The sequence below is a fragment of the Enoplosus armatus genome, chromosome 20, assembly GCF_043641665.1.
Source record: "Enoplosus armatus isolate fEnoArm2 chromosome 20, fEnoArm2.hap1, whole genome shotgun sequence".
In the NCBI taxonomy this organism is placed as follows: Eukaryota; Metazoa; Chordata; class Actinopteri; order Centrarchiformes; family Enoplosidae; genus Enoplosus; species Enoplosus armatus.
Genome location: NC_092199.1, coordinates 99,786 through 119,759, shown reverse-complemented (window position 1 = coordinate 119,759; position 19,974 = coordinate 99,786). Strand labels below are relative to the sequence as shown.

Sequence of the window (19,974 nt, the reverse complement as noted above, 5' to 3'; positions counted from 1 at the left end):
TCAAGATAAGGATGTAATGTTGGATCGTCCACCAGGCGGCGCCACAATCCTCTGGGTAGAGCGACGGGGTATGTGGTCATCAACCTGAGCTCCTGGGAAGATGAAGAAGATCTGAATCAGTGATGGTAATAATTAGATTTTTTTCTTCATATTTAACTGCATACTCAGGTGCTGTTTGTATAAACTATGTGTGGTCTAAACTACAAAATGTTTACCCAGAATGCTCAGATTATTTATCAGAATACTGCAGATACGTGTGTGTCCTGCATGTATGAACATTACCTGCCAGGGTGAATCCTGATTGGTGGAGGTTTCGGGGACCAGTCTGGGATTTCGGACAGGGGGGGCCCCTGGTGGTTGGAGTGGGTGGGACTGATTTAGTCATACTGATGACATCATGGACCGGACCATCGTAGTTTCCACGAGGGACCCCGCGAGCCTCGGCCATCTGAGATGAGGAGAGAAAACGTCTTTGATTGATCAGTTAACTAGTCAATTAGTTTACTGATCAAGTAGTTCATCCACCAGAGGATAGAGGCTAAACCTGTTAGTTGTTGCTTGTTGGCCTCTATCTGTAAACAACTTATGTTCAGGTGGTTAACTAGTTGGTTGGTAGTTTAGTTACCTTGCTGCATGCTCTGATCCTCTGTCCAAGTTGTATATAGTTAACTGGTTAACCAGTATGTAAGCTGGTTTATTTGTTAATCAGTTGTTTAGTTATCTTGCTACCTTGTGTGATCCTCTGTCAAAGTTTTAGGTAGTTATCTGGTTAACCATTATGTTACCTTGCTGCGGGCTCTGATCCTCTTGTAGACGGCATCGGGGAAAGCCTTCCTGGGGACGAAGCGTCCTGAACCTTCAGTCACGTTGAGTTTTCCGTCCTCCAGAACGACTCGACCGCCGCTGATCACCACTGACGCCACGCCTCGAAACTCCAAACCCTCCAAGATGTTCACCTCCACCGTCTACACATAGACGGGCAACATGGTTTGGAAGATGATGATCAGTTTATGATGATTAATGATGAATTTTGATTATGGATGATGCAGATTGATGTGTTGTTACCAGGTTGTGAGTCTTTGCAGAAACAGTTCGTGTCTCCTTGGGGTTCCAGACTACAATATCAGCATCTGAGCCTACAGCGATCCGTCCTGAACACATTGAGGACAGATACCAGATAATAGTCTACTGTGTTACAGATATCTAAATATTGTTTTAAACAAAACACTAACATCACTGCTGCTGGATATTTGCATGAACCAGTGGCGGCTGGTGACTCCAAATATTGGGGAGGACTGGAGGAAACCAACCCAGTGTGACAAACTGGCGGTAAAGCAATATTCACATAATAATTAAATTTTTATTTATATAGTGCCAAACCACAACGAAAGTTGTCTCATGACACTTTACATATAGAGCAGGTCTACTCTTAATAATATTATTACCCAACAGTTCCCACCATGAGCAAGCACTTGGCGACAGCAACAAGGAGAAACTTCCTTTTAACAGGCAGAAACCTTGAACAGAACCGGGTTCTAGGTGGGCAGTCATCTGCTTTGACCGGTTGGGTTTTCATATTGCAAACTACTTCAAACACATCACTAAAAAATGTTTGAAAATGTGTGTAGTTTCACCTTTATCTAGTAAAGTGATCCCAAAATCCTCAAAGTAACAGTAAAACAGTAAAATGACAATAAATGGAACTAGAAAATAATGTTCCCTTTCACTTTAATACCCTTTCATAATGTATAGCCTTGTAAATCTCACCCATACCGGTGTTATACCAAATTCTGTGACCCATGAGATTCTGTGTCTATATCACATACTTTCTGCCAGAAAGCCTAACCAAGTAGTTTTGGTGCCTAAACCTAACCATGTAGTTTAAAGGCTTTCTGTCAGAAAGCCCTGACTTGGCAGTATAGTTTAACTTCCGATTTGGGTCACAGAATTTGGTGCTGCTGTGGGTCCAGTCCGGACAGCCAAGGCCTGATGCTGCGCCAGCAGAGCGGAGCTGTCCATCCACTCCCTGGTGGCGTGCTGCCGCCCCCCCCCCAGTCCAAGTCCATTCTCGCCGTTAGCTTAATAGTCCTCCAGGGCTGGGGGCTGCTACAACAAGCTAACTGTTGCATTGCTGACGCAAGTAGCTAGCTACTGCTCGATAAAAAACAGTAAATGTAAATAAAATGTAAAAAATTTTGACTCTGTTGAAAACGCCTAAATAAAATGTAATTTTATAGTGATGTTTTTAAAAATAGTTTTAGCAATTTGCACGTTCCTTTCTTTTTAAATATGCTTCTGTATGAGATTATGAATCTATCGTTTTACTTCCAGTTCGTTACACTCACGTACAATACAGTGGAGTGAAGATGAAATTAGTATTAGTACTAGTGGTATTGGTAGTAGTATTATCATTGGACCAACACAATGTCTGTATTGTATCCTGGTTATTGATTGGTCAGGAAGTTCTCCATTGGAACATCATTTTACGTATTCTGGCCAATAACAGAGTAGCATGAAAAACTTTCAGAAACGGGAGAGAAAGAGGAGGGGGGTGGTATGACATGCAACAAAGGTCACCAGCTTTTTTTTTTTACATTAAAGTACAGTTCTGTTACCATCTCATCCTGGGTAAAAAGGAGATAAATCACAGATAAAGTAAACCTGTCCTCTTTTATACCTGTATAAAAATGTATACTTGTCAGTAAATGTAGTGCAGTAACTGTGCCTTTATATTCTCCAGGTGATACCTTTGCGCGGGTAAATGTTGAAGAGTTTAGCAGCGTTGGTGCTCGTTACTGCGACAAACTCATTCTCATCCATCTTCCCCGTGGACTGCAGAGAACAGAATGACAAAAACCTTTTATATGTATAACAATATGTGTAAGTTACATCAGTAAGTAGGAAGAAGCTGCTCACTAGCAAGGTCTCCACATGGGAAGTGAAGTGGAAACTGGAAAACTTAGGGTTTACATACATTCTCTAGAGTCTGAATTTAAAGACAAAATCCACAAAAACTCCCTAACAGGAGAAAAGGGATGTTTTATGAAGCATTTTGCAGAAACACAATATTATTCAATATTTTGTAGTGCTGCTCGGATCCAACTTTTTCTCTTCTGATACAGAATCCAGTATCTAAAGTATTTGCTGATACCGTGTACAAATGTTACACCAGAGCTCTTTTTCACTAAACCTCACATCATTGGAATAATTTTTTGATGTAAGGTCACACGTTCAGTGATGCTGTAGCTGCCCTTATTAACTGAGATGGCGGCCTGCCATAACTGTATTAATGTAACCAATAGCAAAAACAATGAATCGACACAGACTATTTGAATGTTGATCGTCACGTCTGGCCGAGAACTGATCCCCTTAATGAAGGCTACACAGATGCTGGTCCAGTGTATCGGATCGTTACAACAATTATGGGGACCGTTATTGGCATCAGATTCAGAGCTTATTGTGCATTTGTCTCTTTGAACCGAAAACAAATTCATGACTTCCATTTTACAGCAGCATAAAAACTTTAGTTTGTTTCAAACTAAGTGCTTGTTTGATTGTTGTTGAATCTCCTTTTCTATGGCGGACAAATCCTGTAATTCTCTGAACCTGACATCACACCCACTTCACAATTGGTCAGCTGTATAGAGGTGAGATAGTAGGTGTAGGGGTTTGAACTTCTCTCTTGGCTCTCTTTTTTTAATTTGTCACACAACTATTGCAAGTTATCTGTTATCCACATTTGTACTCTTCATGGTGTGGAGAGGACTTATCTTACCACAGCTCTGTCCCACACCACAGACATCCTCTCCTCAATCCCGTTGGTTCCCTCTGGGATCAGAGTGAAGTCGTCTTTACCGACAGCTTTTTGAGCTGTGGAGAAGCTGGCCTGAGCGCTGGACGTCACCTGGAGGTCTCCACTGGAAAAAAACACACAGCAAGCACCTATTAGGCTCACCTGGAACACCTAGATTGTTGAGGTGGAAGGTGAGGCTACATTAATTCTAACTATGCTAACATGGAGGTAGAGTCATACTAACCATGCTAACAGGGAGGTCAAGTACTGTGGAGTTGAAGGGTCAGGGTTGAGAGGTGGGCTCATGACGAAGGCAGCAGCTGTGGCCCAGTCTTTGGACCAATAGTGAGAGCCATCAGTGGCCAGGCTGGCTGTGATTGGCTCCCCGTACACCACCATACCTGAAGACAGAAACAGGAGGATGTTTAACCTACAACATCAGTCTGAGCACCTCTCCAAGAATCCCCAAATTATTTTAGTGGAGGGGTTCGTGTGTCCCTGTGACCCTGGGAGCAAAAGGCTCTAATAGGGTCTTCCAAAGCAAATTGGTCCCAGAGTGATTCAAAGACCCTAAATGGAATGGCAACATTGTTGGGTCTCTGTAAATAATATTATAAATAGTACGGTCTAGACCTGCTATATATGAAAAGTGCCCTAATGTTACGATTTGGAGCTCTATAAATAAAATTGAATGGAGTCGGAGCTGCAGCACCTTGCCTAGATAGTGAGACAGCCCCCCATGCCAGACCTGTGAGGGGAGCTTGCCAGCAAGCATCTGATGGCCGGTTCTTGACACTGCATTAGGGTTGGATGCATTGTTGGCCAGGCAGCAGGCAGGGGCGGGGTCCAAAGCATGCTGACCCCAAGCATCATAAATTGGTTCTAGGTATGGGGAACGTTACCTCTCTGGTTGGGAAGGTACTTAAACTCCCACCTCTGGAGGAATTTCTCATGCATCTGGTGGGAAATTGGGGACATGAAATTAAAATGGGCCATGTTAAGAACTTGACCTGTGGTCAGAAGGAATCCTGAGGAAGTCGTCAAGCTGAAGAAGGAAGATTTCGGGCCTGGTTGGCCCAGGGGTCTCCTGAAGCAGTGGACAGGTACCAAATGGCCAGAAGGACTGCAGCTTCAGTGGTCGCCAAAACAATAGCAGCCTGGTGGCTGGGCCTGCACCCATCAGCCCAAAGGTGCCTTTCATGACCACTGCCTGCAAGGATCAAGTGCACTGCCAGTTGCCTCCTCCTGGAGAGGCTTGAGGCTCTTTTGCCCAGAGTGAAAGGCACCAGTCGGGTGTAGAGATATACTTGAACCCCTGGCTGAGAGTTTTAGAGTTTTCTTGAGAGGTTCACTGAGAGTAAAGCTCTGACTGTTGTCTAGGCTTGTGCACCAAAAAGCTTCGTCTTAAGGTGGATACTCCATAGTTCTGCTGGGGGACGTTAAAGCTCATGTGGGAAACAACAGTGCCCTGGGAAGTCCGGGACATTAAGTCTGAGTGGGCCATGTTCAAAGCTTCCATTGCAGAGGGGCCGCTCAGGGTTGTGGTCAGAAGGAACCAGCTGGTACCCAACAGCAGTGAAGGAGGACGTCAAGCTGAAGATCAGTGCTCTCAGGCTGGTCGTCCCAGGCGACTCCTGCAGCAATATACAGGTATAAGGAGGTCAGGTGGACTGCAGCTTCTGTAGTCACTGAAGCAAAAACTCTGGTGGGGTGAAATTCAGGGAGGCGATGGAGAAGGACTTTGAGTTGGCCTCAAAGAGGTTTTGACACAACGTCAGAAGGACGCAGAACTTAGTCCAGCTGGTTTTCAGCAGGTAGGAGAATTGCTGATCAGGAGAGAGGATATTGTTGGACGGAAAACATTAGAGGGAGAGCTGGAAGACTCGGGGAGAGACTTGTTCATTTTTCTGGCAGAAACATCACTGAGGAAGTCAAAAAGCTCTGCAGTGACAGACGATTTGGATGGGATTCACCTTGAGATGCTGAAAGCTTTGGACATTGTTGGACTGTCTTGGTTGACTCTTTAGTGTATCTTGGAGGTCAAGGACAGTACCTGTGGACTCTAAAATAAATTCATAGTTAAGTCTGACCCTAATCTGGATCAAAGGGTATGATGTCACCTTTCTTCCTGGCTTTTGCGATGACATCAGCAGCAGATTTGCTCATGACCTTGGTAACGTACAGCGGACAGTTGGCCTGTTTGGCAATCGTGATGGCCCGATACACTGCCTCAGTCTCCACCTGAAATACAACATGACAACACGCACACATTATCAGCCACACACAACATGACAACTCGCACACAGGTGTGCTACAGGTGTAAATACAAGTGAGTTATAGGTGTATTACAGATGCGTTACAGGTGTGTCAGGTGTAATTTCAGGTGTGTTACAGGTGTAAATACAAGTGAGTTATAGGTGTATTACAGGTGCGTTACAGGTGTCTCAGGTGTAATTACATGTGTGTCTCAGGTGTGCTACAGGTGTAAATACAAGTGAGTTATAGGTGTCTCAGGTGTAATTACAGGTGTGTCTCAGGTGTGCTACAGGTGTAAATACAAGTGAGTTATAGGTGTATTACAGATGCATTACAGGTGTCTCAGGTGTAATTACAGGTGTGTTACAGGTGTATGTACCTCTTCAGGGTGAGATAAAACGTGTCCTTCAGGTCCAGTGATGCCGAGACAGAGAAGCTTCTTCTGTTCCTGAAACACAAACCAGTTTAAACCAGTATAAATTGACTGTCTCAGCGTGACCATATTGAAAAAAGCAAGATCTGTTGTCTCATTGGTCAGGATGCATTACCTCATCAATGATGTCACCATTCTCAGCATGGACCTGTGCAATGGCTCCAAGATCCCGGAGGACCCCGAAAGCCTCATAAAGCTGAAAACACGAAAACGGAGCACATTCAGTGAAATGAAGAGAAAACATTGTCGCATGATAACTGTAACCTCAGCACCAACAACAAACAAACAAACAATAAGTATAATAACAATAATTAACTGTAGTTCACCTGAGAGTCGCAGCTCTGGTATTTGTCTTTGTAGGCCATGAAGAAGAGGAAGGAATTCACACCTTAAACACAAATACAAAACCCTGTTTTAGCTTGAACATGCCCCTTCTTAAATTCAAAACACGTATTGTTTCCACTAACTTGCAGAGATGTTCTAGTGTTTGATAGTTAGGAAGAAGCATAAACCTTACAATTGAGTAAATACACGAGACAACACACTGAACCACTGGTAAGTTAACACTGGATCTCTGGAGGTAGGCAGCCCACCACAAATCCACCACTGCCAACTGTTGCGTTTTCTTGTACCAAAACAAACATAGATGCCAACCTGCAGCAACTTGGTCCGATCAGTTATCACAACCAAATCACAACTGGCTCAACAGTCCTAATGTGAGTCCCCTTCTGTAGTCTGTTCCAATCTGTTCTGGTATGTTTTGGTCTGTTCTGGACTGTTCAGACATTTTTGGTGTTTGTTTGTCTTCTGGTCCAGTCTCTCTCTCTGTGTGTGTGTTGTAATCTATGATTATTTTAAATTATGTTAAGAAAGTTTTATCAGCATCAATCTAAAATTTCTTATGTAACTAACTGGAAGCAAAAGGGTCACTCCAGTTCACGTGATCTCTGGTTCTATCTTGTCTATTTTTTTGTTTCGTCTCCTGGTTGTGTTTTTGTCTTTTTGTGTCTTTAGTGATGATCAGTAAACCGTCCTCTGACCTTTATCTTTGATGAGTGTCTCCAGCTCCTCGTACAGTCCTTCATGCCAACGAGTGATGTCTAGGTGTAGAGAGAAGTCGCAACATGCCCTCTGCTCTGCCATCTCCCTCCACTGATCAAACGCTGACAGTAAACTTGTCCCGGGCTCCACCAGCACGTGGTCCACTGTAAATACAACCACCACTGTTATTACTACTGTGCTCTGCCTGAAGCCTTATTGATGAGTATGAGAATGTTATTCGTAATAATCTGACTGATGGTGGTGGTTCCTCCAGAAATGGCGGCTCTGGTTCCCTGGTAGAAGTCGTCGGCCGGGTTCAGGCCTTTCTGCGGAGCCTGCAGGTTGGTGTTGGCGTCGACTCCTCCGGGGATCACCAGCTGACCGTATGCGTCCACCGTCTTCACACCCGATGGGACGATGAGATTCTCACCAATCTGTCTGATCAGGACACATGATAGGAAGTCTGATGATGTCAGAGACAGTCAAACCATATTCACGTACATATTAGATACATACCTCAATGGCCGCTGCTGTTCATTGCAGCAATCTGTCTACACGGCTGCTGTATTGGTTTTGGGGGAAACCAGGCCTCCTAATGCATGTAAGTCTGTCAAGGCAGTAGGTCTAGCCACAATTAAATTAATCATAATTCGATGAATTTTCATATTATTTGTAATATATTATATCACATATTATTTATATCAGTTTGGTTTGATACAAATGTATTTAGGATACAGGATACTTAAAAATAGAACTAGAAGAATAGAATAAAACTCTTTTTTTTCTTACTGCATTGTAAAATGGCTGCCATGATATAATTTTGTATATCATTATTATTTGGAAATGAATGAAGATTTCTGGCAGGCTTCACAATTCTGTTTTTAATTACATTTATAGTGAAATATTCATATTTTGCTAATTTACATTTTAAGTCACACATTCATACTATTGAGATTTATTTACAAAGCAGTAGCCTTGGGGGCTTGGCTTGCGAACCAGTAGGTGGCCGGTTCAAATCCAACACGGACTACAGTGTGGAGTTTGGACTGGTAGCTGGAGAAGTGCCAGTTCACCTCCTGTGCACTGCCAAGGTGCCCTTGCCTCTACGTGGTAGCCACATCACTCTAATATCTCCCCCAGTTGCATGTTTATGTGTGCATTTGACATTTTCTACTATTTGCTGCAATATGGCGGCAGAGACGCATCTCAGAAGCCCGATGCGTTATCTACGTGTTTATATTTATGCAGTCAAACTAACAGACATGACACAAAGTCAAACTAACAGGTATCTGAGGTCTACCCACAACACACCTGGAGGTCAGGTGTTCAGTGAAAAAATGTCAAACATGAACGAGTGCTTGCTGCTCAAAACCTTCACTGTCAACAAAAAAGCCTGAATCACTGTGAAACTGTGCTGAACAGACAATAATTATTAATATTATTGTGATGATTGATATCAATATGTTTACTTGATGGTCCCGTCCTCGATGTAGACATCAGCGTAGAACGACTGGTCATCATTGACAAGCCTTCCTCCTTTGATGATCAGACGGTCGCCCTGGATACAGACAGACAGAAGAAGTCAACAGTCTGAATATTAAAAACATAAGACAGCTGACATTAAACCACAGCACACCGTAACATTCAGAGGTTTAGTTACTATGAGATAATAAAACCTAATTAAAATTTCAACAGGAAGTCAAAGACATCTGACGAACACATCCTTTGTTTGAGCCTGACTGGAGTTTTTTTGACCCATTGTGACATTTGAAAGTCTAAAAAGATCTGATAACAATGTATTGTCTAAGGAAATTTGGTTATAAAGAAGGATCAGAATTTATTGTCATTCATATACAACATTAAGATTCAGATACATTTAAAGGTTCTATGTGGAGTTTTCAGAAAGTCACTATTAATGACACCGGTGGCCGTTAAGTGAACTGCAGGCAGCATCCTGTTGCTCGCACTCTGTAGGTGCAAGCGAGCATCGTGGGCATCATCCAAAACAGTGACGTGACATACAACAGACTGATTTACTGTGATTTAAAATCATATTTAGAATAACGTTACTATCCTATATTTATTTGAACCAGGGACTTATACTTTAGTATAATATATATATACTTTATATATATATATAGTTATACTAACTAGCTTGCCGTATGCAAATTACTTCATCAGCTAATATTACGAAGGAACCAGTGCCAGATACATGCCACATAGCTGGTTACAGCTAGCTGGCTAAACATACCTTAGCTTAAGTTTAGTTCAGTCCGCTACCGCCACCAAAAGACAGGCACCACTCAAACACAGAGCACAACACAACACAACACAAACAGCTCACTTTTGTCATTTGCAAATCACAACACCAACACCAGATCCATGCAGCAGCTAAGTTACAGCTAGCTGGCCAACATTAGCTTGCTCGCTAACAATATGACTAGCAAAATACTACCTGAGGATAGCTGATCCATGATACTAACTGATGTATTATGACAAACAGCGTTGATTTTAGCCAACAATAAATGATGAAACGGTACAAAGCAAATGTGTATTAATGTTATAGGGTTGTTTTTTGGGGGGGAGATTTATGTCATTTTATTTGGCTGATTGAGAGCTGCTGCTCAGCTACAGACTGCGAGCTAACCCAGAGAGGCAGCAGGGGAACACAGTGTGGCGCGTTATTTTCACCTCCAACTCAGTGGGTTATGGATTTATCTAGACCACAACTGAATTGGTGATTGTTGGAACTGTGGAAAGACTAACCACAACGGTTTTGGTGAGTTTTAGTTTGCTTTTGTTGCCTTTGAATGAAGTGTGTTTTATGATGAGTTAACATGGCAGTAAACTAGTCTTAGTCTGGTGGGAGAGAGGAACTTGAATAAGGTTTAGCCAGCTAGCTATATAGCATGGATCTGGTGTTGGTTGCTTCCTAACGTTAGCTGATGAAGTAACTTGCAAACGGGAAGCTAGTCTGTATCACAGAGCCAATGGTCCAAATAAAATGTAGTCAATAACATTACAGATAGTAACGTGATTATGAATATGATATAAATCAGTTTGGTCACTTCACTGTTTTAGCTCGCTCACCTACAGACTACGGGAACGAGCAACGATGCTGACTGCCGTTCACTTCACGGCCACCCGTGTCGTTAAAAACGACTTTCTGAAAACTCCATACAGGACCTTAAAATCAAATGTCAAAACAAGGCGATGCTTAAATGTCCCACTTTTACTGAACGCACCAGTTTTTAATATAAATTATATTTTCTGTTTGAATCTTTTTCTACATTTGTTTGTTTTTATTTATAAAACATCTTATTATTATTATTATTATTAAGCTGATTCATCTCTCAGCATCACTGCAGCTTCACTTCATCGCCTCTTTAAAACCAAACCGAGCCGAGCCGAGCCGGGGCGGGGCGGGGAGGGGCGGGTCTACAGCAGCTACACACACCAGCAGGCTGACCGGCTTGGTCCGGCCCGGTCCAGCCCGGTCTGCCACGGTCAGACTGGTCCGCCCCGTTCAGACTGGTCCCCGGTCAGCCTCGGTCTGGCGCGGTGATTGACAGGCGGAGCTGCAGCATCCTGCCTCACTGGCCCACCATCATCCCGTTATCCACGTTATCCCGGTTCGGGTCGGCCCGGCTCGGGTTAGACCTACCGTGGGCCTCGCGCAGCTCTTCTTGGTCTGGAACGACATCCTGATCGATCTAAGATCGGCTGATTGATCTGCTCACACACACACTCACAGTCTGCTATTGTTGTTCCCGGCAGCTCTGACGTCACTCTGCCAACAATACACACACATACGGCTTCCGTTGTGCAGCTTCAAAATAAAAGCGGAGACAAACACCCATATTTTAAGGTTTCATTTACAAGTCGTTGTTTCTCTGTAGCCGGGTCGCTGAGGGTTGATTACACATCTACAGTAGCTAATAAACTGCTGATCTCTATTGATTGATAGAAAGTTACATCTTCACAGAGACAGCCTGGGATTACATTCCGGCCAATGCGTTCAGCCTCTTTTGTTTACCTGCATGCAACCAAAGCCCGCTAAAACGTGATTGGTTAATACAGCTCGGACTACAAACAGAAACCAGAACGTTTCAGATACCAAAGTCTCGCCCGTGTTTCATATGCAGATTCTTCATCATTCATGTAAAAACTTTTACTGTTGAGGTGGAGCTCAGTTTGAACTATTTTGAATCAGACTGCAACAAATGACTATTTTGATTATGGATTAACAATTGACTGACTAATAATTTACAGACAATCAGAATCAGAAATACTTTATTGATCCCCGGGGGGAAATTATACAAACAAAACATCTCAGTTCACTCAGGTAGCTCTGTGACATGTTAATGAGCAGGTGTTTGACCAGCAGGTGTTGGAGTGTTTAGTCAGTCAACGCGTATGAAGAGTAAAGTTACTAATAAATGAATAATAAATATACTTAAATTAAGCTTTTCTTTTAAGGCTGATTATAATTTAAAACACACACTGAGGTCTGACATCATCTCTGCAATTAGATCCAAATTTTAGGAACCTAATAAATGATCATGAAATAACCATAAAATAAAGCATTAAACTTTAATCATTCTAACAAATTAAAACTCAACAGCCTTTATTTTGAAAGGATATCCCGGAAGTATTTTATGTACTGACTGCTGATTGGTCGTCCATCTGCTGTGGAGGAGACAGACCTATCCCTGTAATTATGAATTGATTTATTATTTTGTGTGATTATTAGTTAGTTATTGATTTAAGTACAAATACAACAATGTAAAAATACTTCATTACAAGTAAAAGAAGTATTATCAGCACAATGTATTTAAAGTAAAAGTACTCATGATGCAGAATGGACCCTGTCAAAAAATATGTATTTTTGGAATATTATTACTGATCAGTATTAGTAATATAATATTCATGCATAAACAACAGTATATTGTTAAATTGGAGCTGCTCATAGTTTAATCCAGTGGTTCCCAACATGGGGATCCCCACCCCCATCAGGGGTCTCCAAAGCTACATGGGGCGTCGTGAAGCCCTCTTAATTTTAAGGGTGTAAGAATGTTTATATATATAAAATAAAATAATGCATTTAATTAATGTCTGTGAAGAAGACAACTGTGTACAACTCAACATCTGTAATAATATATCGTACTTTATAAACTGATCAATAACCTGATTACATGTAAACACAAAGTACTCAGACACTTTACATCAGTAAAGGTACCAGTATAATGTAAAGGTACGCCATTGAGGTAAAAATCTTGCATTCAAAATATTACTTGAGTAGAAGCACAGTAACCAGCAAAATATACTTTAAGTACTCATTATGCTGAATAAGTTGTTATTGGATCATAATTATTGTTACATTCATGTTTCATTCATTAAAATAATTAAATATTAATTGTGTAAAAGTATGTGGATATCATATTAATATTTTATTAAATTTTTGGGGATATTTTCCTAATGGCTATAATTATTAAATAATAATACAAAATAATTGTAATTGTGAGGATTTATCTCTGTGTGTAATAATCTCTCTGCACATGCTCAGATGGAAAAACATGGAATGATCTTTCTTTCTTTCTCCCATCTCTGAACTGGATCATTGATTATTTCAGTCCCATTCTCCGTCCCTTTCCCTAATTACGTGTTCCCCGTCACTACTTTGAACCAACATAAACAACCTCTGAGCTAGCAGCCTAAGTTTTGACAAAGATTTGGATCATCAGTGGTTTTAATGGGTCTAGTGAGCTCCTCCAGAGCGAAAGTATAAATAGGCTTCACCTTCAGGACACTGATGATCAAGTTATTTTTGTCTTTTTTAACTATAAAAGTTGTAAAATCACACAGTCTACATATGTCGTTTACTATTTATGTGACATTTTCTTTAGCAGGGTTTTAACAATTTTAATGCCAGGCCTCGCCTCCCCACGAACAAATGTTCCACCAAAACAAGTTGCCCTCAGACACTTGGGGCTTAGCTCCGCCCAAAACGCTTGTGATTGGTTTAAAGAAAAACAAGCCAGAACGTTTTTATCTTCCCTCCCAGCACGACGTTTGGTTGAGCCAGATCTTTCCTGGCTATGTGAGGCTCAGATGTCACAGACAGATGAAACAACTTATTTGATCATTTCATTTGGAGGATTTATAATTATATTTTTATTATATATATATATTTACATTATATAATGTCATATATAATAATATATTCGTTTTTCAACAGTATGTTTGGTACTATAAAGACCATTTTGATGATATTACTTGAAGAATTTTGAATGCAGGTCTTTAACTTGTAATGGAGTATTTGTATACTGTAGTATTGTTGCTTTTACTGAAGTAAAGGATCTATATAACCTTTATTTAACCAGGTGGTCTCAGCAGCTTCAGAGATCTGAGGACTTCTTCTTCTTACTGTTTTCAAACTCATTTAAAAGCTGAAAACTGACATTCATCAGATTTCAGATTTCAGCCAACACAAGCAGTTCATCGTTTCAGCATCTGAATAAATTATACTTTCAATCCTTGTTTTTCATTTCTAAAACAAAAATGAATCAGTCACAAACTTGACGGACACTTTGAAAAAAAAATAGTATAAAAAAATAAGTAATTTAACCTCTCTCTTGCTGTAGTTTTCCCGGGCGTGTCCAGAGGGAAACACCACCGTCTGTCCTCCTCTTGCTGCGTCTCCTCCATCAAGGCCATCGTTTCGGCATCGAGCGGCTCGGCGTCGCTGCATCTGCGGACTGAACGACTCAAAGTTCAAGGTTTTGTTCTCAAAAGCTCCTTCGACGCTGCAGAACATCCCTCCATACTTCATCCGAGGACGAGGAGAATCCGAACCGAGCCGGGAGAGAAGAGAGGTGCAGTCGTCGTCCTGAGAACATCTCCTCTCAGACATCATGGTCAGATCTGATTTGAGACCAGACAAGGAGACGAAGGAGAGGAGGAAGAGGAGGGTTGGCTGAAGACCTCAGGCGATAAATGAGCAGACCAAAAGAAGGAGGAGGAGAGTAAAAAGGAGGCCATGGAGGAGGGGCCTCAAACTATGACCTCAAACTGAAACGATAGTTCCTACAAGCAGAATCTGAAGGACAGCGAGGAGCTGTGACAGGAGGAGGAGGAGAAGATTGTTTAAATGACACCACACCCAAATCTTCAACCAATCAGATTCTCATGAGAGGTTGCCAGAGTTCCTTTTGAACAAACAGTTCCAAGAAGTCTCTGTCACATCTGAAGAACTGCAAGTCTGAAACTTTATGAAGGAAACATTTGAACAAAAAAAACAAAACAAAACAGGAAGAGACGAACTGTCCGGATCTGTTAAAGGTGATCAGTGTGTTTCCAGGTGTTGGGAGTTCTCCTGCAGATGTTTTAAAGTAGTATAAAGCCTTCAGTGTCTCAAAGGGAGCTGTGTGACGTCTGATAAATGTCCTCAAGTGATGTCAGTCAGCGTCGGTTGAAGATGACAAGTTTGAAACTGAAAACAATCTGTTGGAGTTAGGAAGAAGTAAGCTGACCAGACCTCTGCAGCTGCTCTCTGCTGCAGGCTACATTAGCCGCTACTAGCATAACACACCACAATCTACCATACCATCCCTGTCAGAGGGAAAGGTGCATTGTGGGTAATGTAGGCACCAGGTTTGACAAGGAATAAGAATGTGTGGAATAAAACAGAGGATCTCTCTGGTTCTGCTGCATCGATTTGGATTTTTTAGTTTTCTTAGAGCTACAGGAGTCACAAGATGAATCTGTGCAGGACTCCTTTAAGTCATGTGTGTGTATTTATATAAATTTACACTTTGTCTGAATGACAGACCGAAGCTCTTTGATTGGCTGTTTGTTAGTGAAATGCACCTTGGGGGTCTTAGTCTTTTCAGTTTTTGACTTTTTATCAAAGACGCAGATGTTTTCTAACTCAGCTGTTCAAGCTGTTCCTGCAGGAACCTTAGATAACTGAAATAACTGCTCACATTGAACTGTTCTATTGATTTATTATTAGTTGTTATTGGTAATTTATTGACTGAAGAACGGCCTGGTGATGAGAGTGACAGTCTGACATCATCATGTGACATCAGCGAGTGCCCCGAATGTTTCAGGTCCAATGAACACTAGGAGACTCACTGTCCTGTTAGCTTTTTAACTGTTTGACTTTATAGACTGACAGGACACACACACACTAACACAAACACACACACATACAAACACACACATACAGACACACACAGGTCAGTGCTCATTACTGCTGATGCTCTGCAGCTCTGAAGACGCTGCAGTCTGAACTGGATTTCTTTGCTTGTCACATTCACTTTATTTAATCACACACACACACACACGTGCATAACTCTCTCTCTCTGTCTCTCTCTGTCTCTCTCTCTCTCTCTCTCACACACACACACACACACACACACACACACACACACACAGTGGACCGGGACTGTAACAAAGCCTGTATCTTTATGTTTACTTCCTGTCTGACACAATCTTATATATACAGTGTGTACCTGACAGTATTGTATAAACACAGTATATGCATTGTACACAGTATTAAGCATACGCAGTACATACATGATACACTGTAAGTGTGTGACAGTATCATATTCTGTGTATCACGTTCTTCATTCACTGTCCACTTTATTGGGAACACCTGCATCATACAGTCAGAAGGAGGAGTCAGCAACATGTTATGTTTAATAACTTGCAGGCTGCAACTTCAGTCCACACTCTTAACTTTATTGTGGTTCTGGCTGAGCCGGCGAACCCAGAACCAGTCCAGCACTGTGAAGGGAGGTGGTCTCACCTTCCATTTCTTGTCAAACTGCTGTTTCATTCTACGCTAACGGTCTGTGACCTTGCCACTCTGTTGAGGTGCTGCTGCTGGTGCAATAATTGCAGGTGGCCGCAGCCAGTCCAGAGGAAGCTGCAGCTCACACTCATCAAAAGAGCTGGGGAGCTGCCAGTAGTGTCTGGTTGAACCAGGTGGTAGAAGTTCTCTCTGCCAGGAGTTAACAGTGTGGTGAAGTCATATTGCAGGAGCCTCTCCGACCAGCAGTGGATCCTTCAGCGGTTTGTGCCCTGACCCAGATGTAGTAAGCAGGGCTCTGAGGGCCTGGTGATCCATCCGCAGTGTAAAGTGCTGTCCATACACGTACATATGCCACCGCTCACATGCCCAGACACAGGCCAGCACCTCCTGATCCCCCACTGAGTACTTTTGCTGAGGGGAGGAACCAAGAGGCGAACTCCACAGCGTCCTTTTTCAGGAGCTCTTGTAATGGGGCAGTGGTTGCGGAGTATTGGGGAAGGAAATGCAGTGTTGTCCAGAAGGGAGAAACCCAGGTCACAAAACAAGTCCATACCCATGAGGTTGGCCCCTTGGTAGGACACTTGGAAGGTGAACAATGGGAGTGCCTTGGTCCTGTAGTGCACAGAGAAGGTGATTGTGCCCAACATGCTAATTTCCATTGTCCATAGCCATGCAGATCCTCAGCACCAAAAGTAGGTGTCCGGAGTGGAAAGAGCCACCAGACATTATCTATGGGTGACCGCAAAGCTCCCATATACAGCAGTAGTGGCAGGCACACCCCATCTAATTCCATGTGTACCACTTAAAGGGCTAGGAGGTGGGGCTCACTGAATGAATTGAATGGTTGTTGGTGCTGGTGGGCTAGGTGAATGTAGCTTTGTACTGGCAGCAGTGGGGGCAGAGCAACACACCCTGGTAAAATGGTTCTGTTTGCCACAGCGGTGGCACCTCTGCCCCTTGGCAGGGCAGGTCGGGCTCGGGTGGGGTGCGATGAGGAACTGCAATTACAACTGGTCTGGCGTGCTGCTGCACCTTGGCATCTGGCAAAGTTCACCTCAGCTGTCCTGAGGGGACCCAGGGCTAGGAGACCTAATGGATTGCCCCATCATCTGCGTCAGATCATCATCCGCCAGAGCATAATGTTCTGTGGAGCAGTAAAATTTCCTGACAGCCATGCAACACACTCAGCGTATGTAGAGGCGGGTCCGAGAGTCCAAAAAATCCACTGTCCCTCGCTGCCCAGGTGGATGAGCATGGCTCTTTTCCAGTCGTCGCTAGCATTCATTAATCCAACGACCGCTATGAATGTTTCAAACAATTCATGCCAGTGAGTCCATGGAAGCGCCAGCTTACCTTTATGTTTAATAACTTCAGTTCACACGCTTAACAACTTCAACAGCTCTCCTGACTTTTTCATAACAGACTGCCATGCTACCTGCAGCAACTACAGCCACCACTGGTGTGTCTCATACACAACCACCAGGATGTGTTGATAACTGAACCAGAATCTGAAGGACAGTTTGTGAAAACTTTCAACAACAACAAAACACAAACACAGTTTTGTCTTCAGTCTAATTTTCCACCATTTTTAATCTGTAATCACATCAAATTACCAACTTTTCAGATGTTCACTGAGTTCACAGCAGAGATAGAAAAATATCATCTGGAATAATAAAAGTACAACAGCAGGATCCAGTTTTTAAAACATGAACGGATTCATTGTGTTGATTCTGTTCTGAACCTGCTTCAGTTAAACACAGAGGATGTTGCAGGACCAACAGAAGATAATTCACACACAGAAAACATTTAAAATGGTGAATAATTTCTTTTTACTCTATCACCAAAGATCATCAAAGATGACAAATTGAAAATTGAAGTGAAGATGGAAAGTGAGACTCAAAGGTCCTTTTAAGTAAAGTTTTAACTGTAAAGGAGAGAAAAGAACATCAGTTAGATTTGAATTAACTAAAGTCATTGCTTACAATTGAATTTTCTATTTTCAGATTTCCATTTTATCAGATAGTCATTTCAGTATCAAATGTCCTGATTATCTCTAGTAGCAGAGTAAAATGAATAATGCATAAATTCATATAATAAATAATATAGGGTAGTATAATATAATGTTTGTTTTGTGAAATTATCCTCCATTATTCAATTGGGTCTATGAAGAACTGACGCTGTACTTTACTGTGAAGTCTCCACATTATAATCTGGTACAGAGATGGATCCCATCTAAACTGCAGAGTGACAGTGAGCTGCAGCAGGTTTATTTATTGAATCATTTTTTAAACCTGTTTCAGACTTCTCTCAAACTTCATGCTTTGTTTCTTTAGATCAGAACATACTTTTGTTCTGTTTTCTTCTTGTAACAGTTTAGATGTTCCATTTTATGCAGCTCTGACCTCCCTCAGACCCCCTGACGTCATGACGACACGTGTCCATCAGTTTTTGGTCCCCGTTGATTCAAGCGGGCGGAAACTATATGAAGGTTACACACTGTAACCTTAGATCCATGAGTGGAGCAGAGAGGCTCTAAAGTGTTGAACCACTCTCCAGTCTGCAGGTGGAACAGCCAATCAGAACAAAGTTAAATTCAAGTGAACTTATATCAGGACAGACAAGAACAGTTTCTAATGTTTTCTACAGTTTCTAATGTTTTCTACAGTGATTCAATAGTGTGAGCTCATCTAGGTAACTTAGCAACCACTTTACTGGACTTCCACTGTAATTAATTGATCTGCCTCCATCACTGCAACATCATTAACCCACAAACAGGTTAGTTAATTGTAACTGACTCATCAACTACATTAACACTGAAGTCAACTAGCTGGGTTAACTGTATGACTTCAGCTAACTTAGCTAGCCTTTTGGTCCAGCGGGACCAGTTAGGATGTTGTTGGTTGGTTGTGGTTTTCACTTGTCTGAAACACAACTTTCATCTGTTGCAGTGGAAACCATCCTTGTCTTCGTTTATGAGGTGTGATGGTGTAAGTCCAGAGTCAGCTGACATCTGGGCTCTGCTCTGATTGGCTGAAAACAGCCAGAGGCAGGTCAGTGTGGCAGTGAAGCCAATGTGCCTCTGTCAGTAAGCTGCTGGTTCCAAACTCCGAATCCTCCTATCGTTTGGTCTGATCCAGACTGAGCCGACCCTGCTGAGTGTTCATCTGCTGTACTCTGGAGGCCTGTAGACACTAAACCATAGACTGGAACATTAACACCTTTACTTTGACGTGATATAAACACGTATAACAAATATATTAATGATGAAAGATTTATATTGATTCATAAATTCTTTTACAGCTAAAACTAGAACTAAAATATAGTGATGGGATACCTGGGGTAAACCCCGGATACCTTGGGTATACCTGGGGTAAACCCTGGATACCTGGGGTAAACTCTGTATACCTCATTGTATACCTGGGGTAAACTCTGTATACCTCTCTGTATACCTAGAGTAAACCCTGCATACCTTGGGTAAACCCAGTATACCTGAGGTTAACCCACCAAAATACCTTAGGCAGACTGTTTTGCCCTGCGGTTAACCCTGTTGCCTAGCAATAAAATGAGTTGCCCAACTGTAAACAGTGTTGCCCCTTTTTGCCATGCAGTAAACCATGTTGCTGTGAGACTCAC

General features: G+C 42.2%; 1 protein-coding gene across 3 annotated transcripts; it reads right to left on the bottom strand.

Annotated features, from left to right (window-relative positions):
• On the bottom strand, window positions 1-14,439 carry dpysl4 (dihydropyrimidinase like 4). Of its 3 annotated transcripts, none has more exons than XM_070927490.1 (15): window positions 14,152-14,439; window positions 8,993-9,081; window positions 7,777-7,961; window positions 7,523-7,687; window positions 6,809-6,870; window positions 6,598-6,678; window positions 6,429-6,497; window positions 5,914-6,034; window positions 4,038-4,194; window positions 3,776-3,917; window positions 2,748-2,832; window positions 1,066-1,151; window positions 786-965; window positions 283-448; window positions 1-92 (listed from the first exon to the last, which is right to left on the bottom strand). In XM_070927490.1, the coding sequence occupies exons 1-15, from the start codon at window positions 14,437-14,439 to the stop codon at window positions 1-3; spliced, it is 1,968 nt and encodes a 655-aa protein (XP_070783591.1). The 3 variants fall into 3 exon arrangements, with proteins under 3 accessions (XP_070783591.1, XP_070783593.1, XP_070783592.1); XM_070927492.1 differs by lacking the exon at window positions 14,152-14,439 and adding an exon at window positions 11,188-11,226 and having other exon boundaries at window positions 1-84; window positions 278-448; XM_070927491.1 differs by lacking the exon at window positions 14,152-14,439 and adding an exon at window positions 11,188-11,226.
• Window positions 14,440-19,974: the final 5,535 nt, after the last annotated feature.

Bases quoted from the DNA above. Each gene is read 5' to 3' on its own strand.
- dpysl4 (XM_070927490.1), bottom strand. From the start codon at position 14,439: ATGATGTCTGAGAGGAGATGTTCTCAGGACGACGACTGCACCTCTCTT. The intron at 9,082-14,151 runs GTTAAATTACTT...GTCTGTATCCAG, and splicing joins AAAACTACAGCAAGAGAGAG to GGCGACCGTCTGATCATCAA. The intron at 7,688-7,776 runs GTCAGATTATTA...TTGTATTTACAG, and splicing joins TGGAGGAACCACCACCATCA to TGGACCACGTGCTGGTGGAG.